A 13271-nucleotide genomic window follows, 5' to 3' on the forward strand; every position below is an offset into this window, starting at 1 on the left:
TGCAACTTGCGGAGTTTAGATAAATGTGAGGTGCTGCATTTTGGAAAGGCACGTGTGATAAGGTTGTGGGGAACATTGCTGAACAGAGGCCTTGGAATGTAGGTTCATTGTTTCTTGAAAGTAAAGTTGCAGAATAGTGAAGGAGGCATTTGATATGCTAGCTTTTATTGGTCAGTGCTTTGAGTATAGGAGTTGCAGCTGTACAGGACATTGGTTAGCCACTTTTGGAATATTGTGTTCAGTTTAGCTCTCCCTGCTATAGGAAGGATATTCTGAAACTTGAAAGGGTTCAGAAAATATTTGCATGGATGTTGCCAGGGTTGGAGGGTTTGAGCTATACAGAGAGGCTGAATAGGCTGAGGCTATTTCCCCCGGAGTGTTATAGGCTGAGGGATGACCTTAAAGTTTATAGAATCATGAGTGGCAGAGATAAAGTGAATAACAAAGGGATCCCCCCCCAGGGTCACAGAGTCCAAAACTAGAGAGCATAGGAGTATGAGAGAAGAAAGATTTATAAAGAAACCTAAGGGGCAATGTTTTCAGGCAGAGGCTGGTGCGTGTGTGGAATGAAATGCTAAAGAAAGTAGTGAAGGCGAGCACAATTACAACATTTAAAAGATTTCTGGATTGGTATATGAATATGAAGGGTTGAGAGGGAAATGGGTCAAATGCTGGCAAATGGAAGGAGATTAATTTAGGGTATTTGGTCAGCATGGAAGAGTTGGACTGAAGGGTCTGTTTCCCTAGAGGCTTTATGACTCTAAATGACGACATTTTGAAAACGGTTTGCATTACAGAAGAAAAATGCTAGAGGTCTTAGAATGTACAGAAGTGGATATATCTCCAGGATCTGACCTCGTGTATCCCAGGATTTTGTGGGAACTTTATCCAAATATTTATGCAATTTCCTCCCTAATCTATAAATACAGGTAAGGTGCCAAATGACTGTAGTGTTGCTGATGCTGTGCCTTTAAGAAACAACGTCAGGAGACACCTGGGAATTATGGACTTGTGTCTGACTTGAATGACTTGCTGGAAGTGATTCTGAAGGATAGGATTTACAAGCATTTGGGGAGGTATGAAATGATTAGGGATAGCCAGCATGGTTTTATGGGAAGGAAATCATATCTCAAACTTAACTGAGTATTTTGAGAGGAACTAACCAAGAAGATTGACGAGGGCATATTTTGAATTGTATTCAAAAAGAATGGGTACTCAATGAACACAGTCCGCCAATTTCTCAGCGACAAACCCAAACAAGCAGACCTAATATGTCCAGAAACCCTAGTCACTCTCCCCTACATCAAAGACATCTCTGAAATGATTGCCAGACTACTCAGACCCCTTGGGCATCATGGTAGCCCACATACCCACCGACACACACAAACAGCAGCTAATGACTTTGAAAGACAGACAATAAGCAAAACTAACGCCATTTACAAAATACTGTGCAAGGACTGTAACAAACATTATATCAGACAAACAGGCAGAAAACTAGCCACTAGGATACATGAACACCAACTAGCCACAAAAAGACATGACCCTCTCTCACGAGTATCCTCATGTACGGATGAGGAAGGACACCACTTCGACTGGGACAATACATCCATCCTAGGACAAACCAAACAAATAGACGGACCATAATTCACAGAAGCATGGCATTCCAACCGGACCTCAAATCAACAAACACAGAGTTAGACCCATCTACCACCCTGAGAAAAAGGAACAGAAAGTGACTTCACCACAAGAAATGGCATCAACCCAAAGAAACCCAAACATAAATAGAAAGCAGGAATTTTCAGCATTGCTATGCATGAGGTCCACTGAAGATGTTACCTAGTAAGGTAACAAAACATCTGGAAATGAACCTTTCAGTTCAGCGAGCAAACCTACATCCAAAACTTTCTCTTCTCCCAGTATCAGCAGACTAGTCTGGCCACAGGTTGCCACACTCAGGTTATAGTGGTTGCAGATTTCTGGAGGAATACTCAGGACCACTTCCACTGTCAGCACATCTTCTCTCCAATACTTTGTATTCACTCTACTTCTGCTACTATACCAACGTCCCACCATGACTCATATTCAAATCACTCACTTGCCATCACCCACTCCAATCCAACAGCACTAAACCTTCTCATCACTAGTTGACCATTTGTTTGGGACACCTCCCCACCCATACCAAAAATAACAATCGTACTATCCACTTATATTTCCTTTTATACTAGTCTCTCTCATCCAAGAGACAGCAATCCCAATACAGTGAAAGTCAGCATAGGTAGTGGGCTGCCACACATTCAACTCATCTATTGTGTGGACAGCATCCTGACTCAGGCTGCCAGAATTAGAGGCTGCCCTAGAACAAGATGCTACCCTGCATTGGGACCCCAAATGAAGGCTAAATTCCTTGCCTTAACTGAGGCCTGTTGTTGACCATGACAAAGATAGATTCCTTTGTTTGCACCAGTGTTGAAAAGTTAGAATTAAATTGCCCCTTCCAGCCAGAGGTACCAAAGTGCACAAGGGCAAGACAAAAGACAGGATGAGTTAAACATCCAGGTAGGTTGACTGAGTGAAGGTTATGACAATCAATCAGCCAAGATCCCAGAGATGCTGCCTCATCCATTCCATGAACGGAGTGCAAAGTGTACTTGCTGCAGCATTAGAATGATAGTTGCTGGAGGTGCAGCACTGAAGTTCAGTAGAAGCATGCAAGTGGATTGGCAACAGAACATAAATGTTCTTTAACATTGGCACATATTTGATGCCAGTCTTTATGAATTATGCCTAGAGAATTCCTCCAATGGAAGTGAACTGCTGAATTACCTGCTTTGATTTCCAAGTCAAATTATGATGCCTAATTTGTACAAGAAGTTTGGTAAGCTAGAAAGATTTTCAGCAACTAGGAGAGGACTGCAGATGGCCCCTTTCCCATCCACATTCCTGAAGGGCTTATGCCCAGAATGTCAACTCTCCTGCTCTTCAGTTGCTGCCTGACCCACTGTGCATTTCCAGTGCTACACTTTAACACTAAGCTAGAAAGGCAAATGATAAGTTGCACCATCAACATACAATCATTTCCCTTAAATGGCAACATGTGTCAAAAAGGATTAAAAGATGCTCCAAATGCTGAGATGAGCCAAGCCAGACTTCGCATCTGATACGGCCACACTGATCTCACCATAGCCCAGGTCACTCGAATGCCTTGTTGCATAAATTGTTATTCTATTCAGTCAGTCAGTCAGTCAGGCTTTAAAACATTCCTATATAAATAGTGTTTTGTTTTTGGGATCACAAGTCATCGTGACAGTCCAACATGTCTCTCCAGTAATAATGGAGCTAGACGTATAGTTGTGCCAGATCTCCGAATGCCTAAAAGAACAGTGACCTGAGAATTATAGTGCAGTAATTTAAATCTTACAACTGGAGTCAAAAGTGTTTGTGATGTTGGACAGCCCGAGTATGTTAGTTTTTATAGGCATTCTGGTTTGAAAGCTAAGGAAGCCTACATTTTCAAGTCTGTTCAGCATCTTATATCTGACCATATCAGCCCTATTAATTTTATTCTACTGTCACCTAGAAACTTCTGAGTCAAGAGTGGAAAGCATTATCAAAATATCAGCTGGGGTCAGGTGCTAATCAGGATAAATGTTTATAGATCTTTTTATAAAAGGCAGTTGCAGTCAACATCCAAGCTTCACCTATTAAAATTAAAATATAGGTCATAAAATCAATAATGATATCAGTGCAGTAAACACATAAAGGCCAAGTATATTTAGCAACAAACTAAAGCCACTTATGTTCAGATTCAAAGTTAAATTATGTAGACATCAATAGTAAATTTCCAAAACAGTGATCATTCACACCTGATTTAACCTGAAGGTTAATTCACACAGATTAAATGTCTCAGTTTGATTTTTTTAAATCCTATTCCATTCTAAGGTAATGCCCTGAATGGAGTCCTGTACCACGTAAACTGGTGCAGAAGAGGTTGCAGATAATTACAGAACAGAGAACAGAGATGCACTTGAGTGAGAAGTTCACTTTTTGCAGTTAAAAATCACAAGCTGTACTTTATACTTAGAAATACAAACCATTTAACCCAAAAGCAACAAGAATGTTGAAGTTTTTCAGACAATTTACAGAGTTGATATTGTGGGCAATATATGAAGTGACAGGTATTGTAAGCATGTGATCAATGTCAACCGTCCAATCAGAATAAATTATACACTACTTAAACTCAAAAACATTGCTACATAGTTAAACATGTTCTAAAATTTCAATAGAGTAATTTCTACAATTGTTAGAACCAATCTACAAAATCTCTCAAATGTAACCAAAAATAGATTTTGCCTTTTTATAAAAATGCCAAAACAAGGTTGTTTCAATCCCTTCTCTATGCAAGAGTGGTGGAGTATTGAACCATGACATTGGTCAGGATACTCAACAATGGACACAACAATTCAAAAGAAGTTAAAAAAAAAACTATACAAGTAAATGGATCAACTGAAAATAATCTAATGCTGCAGATTAGCACAGCCATCTTCTCGGAGTTTTAACATTATAAACAAACATTCTCTCAATTGAATTATTGATAATTTTGAACAATTATGCATAATACTGACAACATTTATACATGCCAGAATGCATGTTACCCAACTTTATATAAAAGTTATAAATTTTCTAGAGATTTCAATTATACAGATCATCTAATGAAGACAGTTTATAACTCAATGTACATATTACAATTCAATATATACAATTCCATAATACAAAACTGATGGAATTCAGGAGCAACTGAAAACAGTTTTTAAAAAAAGAATCAAGGAAAGTAGAATTCCTGCCTATTTATTGTTGCATTACAACATAATTTAGAAACTTTATCATCAAGTGTATCAAAAAAAAAATCAGTGTCTTACACTTACTGAGCAAACAGCATTTATTTTGGAAGTTAAATGAATATTTGAGAAAACATCTTAAAGGGGAGCTGCTTTTTTATTTTTAGAACATCTATGTCTAGTCCCAATGTAAAATGCACGTAAATATGATACACAGTTAAGTACGATAAAGCATTTTATTTTCCAGAAGTGTAAATGAAAAGTACAAAGGAAAATAAAGATCACAAAAATGAAATTTACTACACAGACACTATTACATAGATGATACAATGTATACAAACACCACAGTGGTGTTTATCCCTAACATGTAACCTTGAAAGAGGCAAAACCCAGCATTTCTAAATATTTGCTGTGTTTTACCCAATTCATGTGTGCTGATCCCAAACACAAGTAAGTGAAATCAGCATATTATGAATTTCATTTCTAGTTCTGTAAGTAATTTAGGTCGAAGGGAGACTTTAAAAATGCATTAACGTTTGAAATGCCAGTAACCATCAATATTGGAGCAAAGGATACATTAAACAGCAATTTGCCATATTACAGTAAGGCCAGTTTATGTTCAGTTAGCTACTGGCCAAATGCTACCAAAGTTGTATAAGGATATGTGCAATAAAAACTAGTTTATAATAATGTTGACAGACACTACAGCACAACCTCCTTCAAGCAGTTAAGTGAACTAAATGCTGCATTTATTTAACAGCAGGGATATCACTAAAAAAAGGTGAATCATACAGTAAATCTAGAACAAGTACACAAGACCTATACGATAAGCTTCACTTAGAATGGCTCTAAAAGACTGTAGAAATATACATTCCAGCTACGCAGACCGAGTAAATGAATAAAACAAACTTAAAGGTCTTGAAATCTATAGTACAGTACACTGTTAACCAGTAAGTACATGTTGGCCTTTTCACTACCGTGGGTAAATGAGAAAACATTTAGAAAGTAAATTACAATGCCATTTTTGTACAACTGTAAAGCAACCCAGAGGCAAATGCAACTAAATCTGCTGCATTTAAAACCTCCTCGTCTGTAATTCTGTACCTCTGAATAGTCCTTCAAATTTTATACACTGGCTCTTTTCATTTTAAGATACTGCACACATTTCACAGCAAGGGACTCAAATAGGTCAAACTTCTATGCAGGCTGACTACTTAGCCCAACACCAGAGGATGAGCCACAAACAGGTTCTGCCACATTATCTGAAAGACCATCATTTGACTGATCAAGGAGTTGATCAAGCTCTTCACCTTCACTATCCGCTGTATTACCTTGCCACTCCAACAATGGATTTGATAAACTTTCCTCATTCTCTGGTGAATGATTCTTCCATTCAGGCTGTTCTTTGGCCCACTTTTCATCTTCATTTTGAAATGGTTCTCCACTCCACTCAGCTGGCCCTTCTGTCCATTTCTGTTGATCAGTTTCTACTTCAGCTTTGGTTTTGGAAGGCTGTGTGGGCTCCTGCTCGTCTTCACTTTGAGATGCATCATCTGTCCACGGTCGTTTGATCCAAAATTCTTGTTTGAGTTCAGCTGAAACATCTTCCTGATCAGATGCTTGCGAAGATGGTAGTCCATCTTCAACTGGAGAAGCACCATCTTTACATTCTGAGAATATTTCGGAATCCTCACTTTCTGATTCTTTATCTTTTGATTCTAAAGATGGCTCAGGATATTGCTCTTCTTCCATATTTGATTCATCATCCTTCAATTCCAATGTTGCCGTTTCTGCAAGTACAGGTTTTTGCAAGTCACTATTTAACTCTTCAGTAACCATTTCGGAACATTCTTCTCTTGGCTGAAAGCCTATTTCACCCATTTCAGTTGGTGGCAAATCTTGATCTGCACAAGTAGAGGATGCATTTCCCTCCACATTATCTGGGCTCATATTTGAAGCACTTTCTTCTACTGTATCTGGACTCATATTTGAAGGACTTGCTTCCACCATCTCAGAGCTCATGTTTGAAGGGCTCCCATCCACCATCTCAGAGCTCATATTTGAAGGGCTTTTCTCCACCATCTGAGAACTCAAATCTAAAACGCTTCCCTCCACCATGTCAGAACTCATATTGGAAGGACTTTTCTCCACCATGTCAGAACTTAAATATGATGGACTTGCCTCCACCATCTCAGCACTCTTGACTGAAGGACTTTGCTCCACCATTTGAGCACTCAAATCTAGTGGTGTTCCTTCAATCTCTGAACTTACATTTGAAGGACTTTCTTCCATCTGAGTGCTCAAATCTAAAGCACCACCTTTCATTTTAAGCGCTCTCTGGCTCAAAGTACTTCCCTCCACCTTTTCCAAGTTTGAATATGAACTTTCCTCTAGTTGAGAACTCAAATCCAAAACAGTTTCCTCCACCTTTTCTGATCCCAGATTCAAAATTCTTCTCTCTTTATCTGGCTTTTGATTAGCTTTTTCTGAGTTTGGTTTCAAACTGGCAGAATCTTTGCCATCGACTTCTTTGTTATTCAACATGTTCCAAGCAGGTCCAAAATCCATATTGTGCTTTACTTTTCGTAATTCCATCATGTTAAATCCAAGTAATACCTTAGGTCTATACCTCTCACAATCTCGTACACACTTCTTCCTCTTATTGCTGAAGTGTGAAGCAATATCAGATTTCCACAACCATAAGCCAGCTGCCAACTTTTCAATTTCTCTTCTGTTTGGATAGGGCTGCTTGTTAAAGTAGTTTGTGAGGAACATTTTTCTGGCCTCATAGGATTCATCCTCATAGCCCTTGGGATCAATTGCTAAAACAACTGGCTCCTCTGGTTTATCTTCTCCCAAGGTAAAACTCTGAACAGTTTCCTCACCATCCAATTTTCTTTTTTTCATTAAAGCAAAGTCCCCATATTCATACTCATATTCACGTTTCATGGGCATTGCACTCGGTGAGTGTGTTGCCTTGGCATGAGCAAGACTTCGATCTTGACCATTTTGTGCTTTTCCAACACCTCTACAGTGCACCAGATGCAGTGTTATAGTAGAGGCAGTCATGTTACTTGTATAGACGCCCAAACAGTGAATGCATTTATAAGTCAATTTTTTCTCAACGGGATGAATAGTTTGTATCACCTGATGTCGTTCCCTCAAATGGTGAGCCAAAGCATCTGATATTGGGCCCTTTAAAATAGAGAAGCACAGAGGACAAAGAGTTTTCCCAACATCGTTCTTGTAGGGTATTTGGGTTTGAGGTATAGAATTCAAATCTGGTTTTATTTTAGATTTAACTGGTGGTTTTGGCTGCTGCAACTGCCCTTCTGGCTTTCTGAACGTTAAATTCTGACTTTGGGGTCGATAGTTTGTGTTTTCCATTGAGGCACTCTCAGAAACACTGTATGTAGTTACAAGGAGTTGTATATTACTGCGACTACCCTTCTGTGTAGACAAATCAAAAGTTAAAGTTGATTCTGTCTTAGGTCCCACTTCTTCATCAATGTGAAGGATTCGTACATGTTCAGCCATCTTTTCAACATCATTGAAAGTAGAACGGCAGTAGGGACATGACAGTCCATGTATAAGCATATGGTTGAGCAATGTTTCACTGGGCAAATAACGGTTGCAGTAAAGACACTTGCTTGTGAAACTGTTGATCTTCTGAATATAATTAGCCACAGCCTGGATCTTTTCAGCTTTATGCTCCTTTTCAAAGTGTATGCTATATACACTCTCTGGGAAAAGCTCATTACACATTGTGCAGATCTTCCATTTCTGAGCAGCAGAACCAGCTAATGCAGAACTCTGTGGAGCAGAATTAGAAAGGCTTGCAGGGGAAGTTAATGATTTTACTGCTGAGGTGGGCAATCCTTGCATCCTTTGTGCTTGAGAAATACTGTACTGCGACTGTTTCATTGACATTTGACTAGATGCACTGTTACCGGTCAAGCCTCCTGACTGAACATTATACTGCATCTGAGATGGGCGCCTCTGTTCACTAACTCCATACTGTCTTCCATTGCCACCAGAGATTAGTTGTTTTACTGTTTGCGACCGCTGTTGAAGAGAAACTGGTAAGCCACCTGGCAGTGGGAGTCTAAGTTGCTGCCCCAAAGGATAGTTATGTGCCATTGATGAAATAGCATATTTTGGTGGCAGGCGACCAGTACTTGACATAAGATTGACTGCAGAATTTTGTGCGTTTTTGGACATGGATACACGGCCCATACCTTGATGCATTGAAGTTTTAATACTCTGATAATTTGCAGCAGCTAGAGAAGACTTATCATGTGGCTTTGGTGCGATCAGCATCAAGGGCTTTGATCGTGGTACAACCACATTAGTATGCCCTATCATTGCTGTTACCTGATATCCTATTCGTTCATGATCTTCAATAACATGTTGCACCAAGGCCTCATATGTCTTGGGTATGAAGAGACAACGTTTGCAATGTACTGTGCCATCATCTCTTCCATTGGGGGCAGAAAATGTGCCATTCACCGACTTGTCTCCTGTTCTTGCCACATAAGGTGCTGCCACATGCTGAAAATGTTCCCTATAAATATGTTTCCTGACAACATCATATAGAGGATCTCGGTAGGTACACTTCTTACAGTAATAGACTGCTTGCTCCACACTATCAGCGTGCTTCAGTTTAAGATTGCCATCCTGCTTTGACTTCTCATTGTGTGCATTCTTGCCTCCACTGGGTACTTTCCACAGGGGAACATGAAAGATTTTGATGTGGGTCTCCAGGGTCTTCCTGTCAGCATTGTACGGACAATATGGGCAATTTATCAGAATTTTGTTTTCAAAATCTTCACTGTGAACATTCCTGAAGTGGCTCTTGTAGGCAGAAAAAAATTTGGACGCAAATGGACAAGCACTACAACAAAACGGTTTTGTACGATAATCCTGCAAATGTAAAACAGCAATAGTTATTATTCAATCTGTACAGAAGCAAATTGTTTTGACAACAAAGTTAGACTGTAAATGCAGATTGTCTGCCAGAACACAGTCCTTCACTTAAATGCAGCTCAGGATATTGAAACTTAGAGATATATTCTAAAAAAATCCTCAAAAATGATCACATGCATCCTATTTACATTCAATAGAATCTGATACGACAATAGGATAGGATGAGGTTTATTTACATATTGCCCTTATACTGCATGTAGTGTAAAGGCCCAAAAGAGACAAATATTTTCACCTGCATTTTATGGTGCTCCATCAGCATTAAAATGCTCACTTTTAAATTCAGTCATAGGATATGGCCATTGCAGACATGGCTAGTATTTGATGCCCCACCCACAGAGTACTAACACACTTCCTTGAACTGTTGTAGTCCATATAGTATATACCTAGTATTGAGGGAATTTCAGGATTTTAATCTATAAACTAGGTAACAATATTCTGTCGTTTGTCATTTTCACAAGGTATCCAAAAATTACCTTAATACAAATGGATGATAATTAAATACTCTAACTTTTAACAAATTGTATTCAAACAACACACCTGCTCAAGCTAAATGCAGCAAAGAAAAGCCATCACAGATTTATAAAAGGCAAACAATACTTGACTAACCTAACTGAATTTTTTTTTAAAAGGAACAGAGAAGGTCAATTAAGGGAATCCATTAGATACCATTTATATGGATGTAAGAAAATAAAAGGTAGCTAACAAATGGGAGTTCATGAGTAACTGGATAAAACAATTGGCTTCAGGACAAAAGTTGCAAGTCATAGTAAAATGGTTATATTGCCAGTTGCATGGTTGTAGGAGCACTGCTCCCAGAAATGTCAGCGACAAGACCACGGGTTAATTTTTGCTAAATTTAAGATGATTTGGATATTTGAATACAGGTTAAATTGCAATATTTGTCAGTTACACCAAAGTTAAAATAGGACTGGCAAAACACTATGAATGGGGAGACAGAGGAGTGATAATCCAGAGGCTCCAACCACTGCTTTGGAGATATGGATTTAAATGCCATCATGGCAGCTAGTGGAATTTGCATTTAACAGATCTGGAATTAAAAGCCAGTCTCAGCCATGGTGACAATGAAGATATGGTCATAAAAACCCATTTGGCATTTAGGGAACGAAATCTGCCATTGTCTGCTAGTCTGTATGTGGTCTGGTTGATACGGTCTGCGTCAAGTCACTTAGTGCAAGATAAGATTTATTATTTGCCCATCCAGTCTAACTGAACTGTCAGACATAGGAGTTCAGCGTGGGCAAACAAGTAGCAAAAGGAATTTAATATAGAGAATTAAATCTGAATCTGTATTAAAGAAACCATTAGTTAGGCTACAACGAGAATACTAGAATGCGCCCAGTTCTGGTTATCATACTTTATGGAAGATGAGGCGGTTTCTGTGACGGTGCTGAGGAAATTTATGAACATAGGAGAACTAACCAATACGGTCATGGCTTAACATCTACTCTTAATGTCTTTTCCCATGTTATTCTCCTTTTCTTTTAATTTACTGATATTTAGCAATGTCAATCTCAACTGTAAATATACTCAAATGATTGAACTTCCACAGCCTTCTAGGATAGAGAACTCTAAAGATTCACAACCTCCATAAAAAGAAAATTCTCAGATCTGATGGGTTCCCCCGTATTTTGAAATAATATCTTCTAGTTCTACACACCCCAACAAGAGGAAACTTCTTAGCTTAATCCATGCTCTACCCTTTAAATATTTTGTGGGGCTCAATAAGATGAGCTCTTATTCTTCAAAAAGCGAGGGACTACGAAGTGGGGTTTTCCAACCTCTCTTCATAGGATAATTCTGCTCTCTCAAGAACAAGTCGAGAGAATCTCTGTTGCAGTCCCTTTCTGGCAGTGCCATCTGCCGGAAGGTAATGGGACCAAAACTGTATACAGTGCTGCAGAACCAAGTTTCTACACCATTTAAACAAGACTTCACTATTCTCATACTCAAATCCTCTTGCAATAAAGACTTCCATACCATCAGCCTTTACTGCAACTGTATCAAGTTACTAACAAGGACACCCAGGTTCCCAGTCATATATCTATAATTTCTAACTTGAACATTTGAGAAATCCTCTGCAAATTTGTTCTTCCCACTAAAGTGGATAACTTCTCATTTTTCCACATTATATTCCATTTACCTTCTTGTTCACTCAGTAAACCGGTCCAAATGCTCTCAAAGCCACTTTATATTTTCTCATCTCACGCTCTGATAACAAGGAATTATTATATTTGGTTGCCACATCCAAACCATAGAGAATTATTGTGAATAGAGAAGATCTGTGCAGTGCCCTACAAGTGAAAGCCTAGCAATGCAGGAATGATCTACCTGTTAACAAATCCTTAAACCATGCCAGTACATTACCTCCTTCCAATGCTTTAATTTGCTAACCAACCTCAGACTTTACCAAAAGCCTTTGCTACCAGTTATCAAATTTTCTTTAATCCTTAAAAACCTAAAACAAGCTCACCAAGCACTATCCATTCACAAAATCATGCCATGGCATCCAAATGTCCCGATAACAGGTCCTAACATTTTCACGACGACTTCGACACAAGGTCAACAGATCTTTAGCTCTTCATTTCTATTCTCTCCCTTCTTAATAGCGAGAAGGCATTTGCTACCTCCTAGTATGCAGGAACCATTTCAGAATTTATACAATGATCAATCATCCACTTTCTACACCTACTGGTTTCAAACTCTGGGATGTGGGATATGATGTCCTAGCACTAAACTTCAAAGTCAATGTCCCCAGTATGACCTTCTGACACACACTTCCTTCTCCCTTGTATCTTTAATACTGGCGGACATCTTGCATCTTCCTCAGATCATATAAATACTAAGTAACCATTTAAGTTCTCACCGTTCTAAAATTTACCTTGACTCTGCCCATAATAGACCCTTTTTATCTGATCTAAATGTTTATTTTGCGTAATGAAAGAAGTTCTTACAGAGTTTGTTTTTAAGAGTTTATATTCATATTCTATTTTCCCTTCATTGATTTCTTGGTTATCCTTTTGCTATATTCTACTATCTTCAATTCTTGGGTTTACTATCATTTCTGGTAACTTAGGCCTTTTCTTTTGAAATCCTGAATTTCCTTTGCTAATCACAGTTGACCAACACTACTTTTTGCATCTTGAAGATACATGCATTGCTGTAAATGCTTTCATAATTACCCACTGCTTATGTACCACCCTAATTTATACTCTTCAATCTTCCCCTCATTCATAATTTCCTTTGTTCAAATTTAACACACTGGCTTTAGGTTGAGCAATCCCACTTTTAAGTAACACACAATTCTATTATGTTACAGTTATTCATCTCTGAAAAGTTCTCTCAAAAAGATTAACTAGCTTTTTATGGTATGTAATAGATCTAGAATAGTTCCAGGGATTTACTTTTTGCAAGAGCACTGAAACCTAACTT

General features: G+C 38.6%; 1 protein-coding gene across 2 annotated transcripts in view; it reads right to left on the reverse strand.

Annotated features, from left to right (window-relative positions):
• Positions 1-5057: 5057 nt before the first annotated feature.
• adnpb (activity dependent neuroprotector homeobox b) overlaps positions 5058-13271 on the reverse strand; it is a 48690-nt gene continuing 40476 nt past the window's right edge. For both annotated transcript variants that reach the window (XM_087994938.1, XM_043710248.2), the window contains exon 4: positions 5058-9758. In XM_087994938.1, the coding sequence (XP_087851064.1) occupies positions 6033-9758 (3726 nt within the window). In that variant the 3' untranslated portion in view covers positions 5058-6032. The remainder of the gene's footprint in view (positions 9759-13271) is intronic.

This window comes from Chiloscyllium plagiosum, unplaced genomic scaffold (genome assembly GCF_037043375.1).
Source record: "Chiloscyllium plagiosum isolate Xiang-an unplaced genomic scaffold, Cpla_swu_hap1 HiC_scaffold_15, whole genome shotgun sequence".
NCBI classification, from domain to species: Eukaryota; Metazoa; Chordata; class Chondrichthyes; order Orectolobiformes; family Hemiscylliidae; genus Chiloscyllium; species Chiloscyllium plagiosum.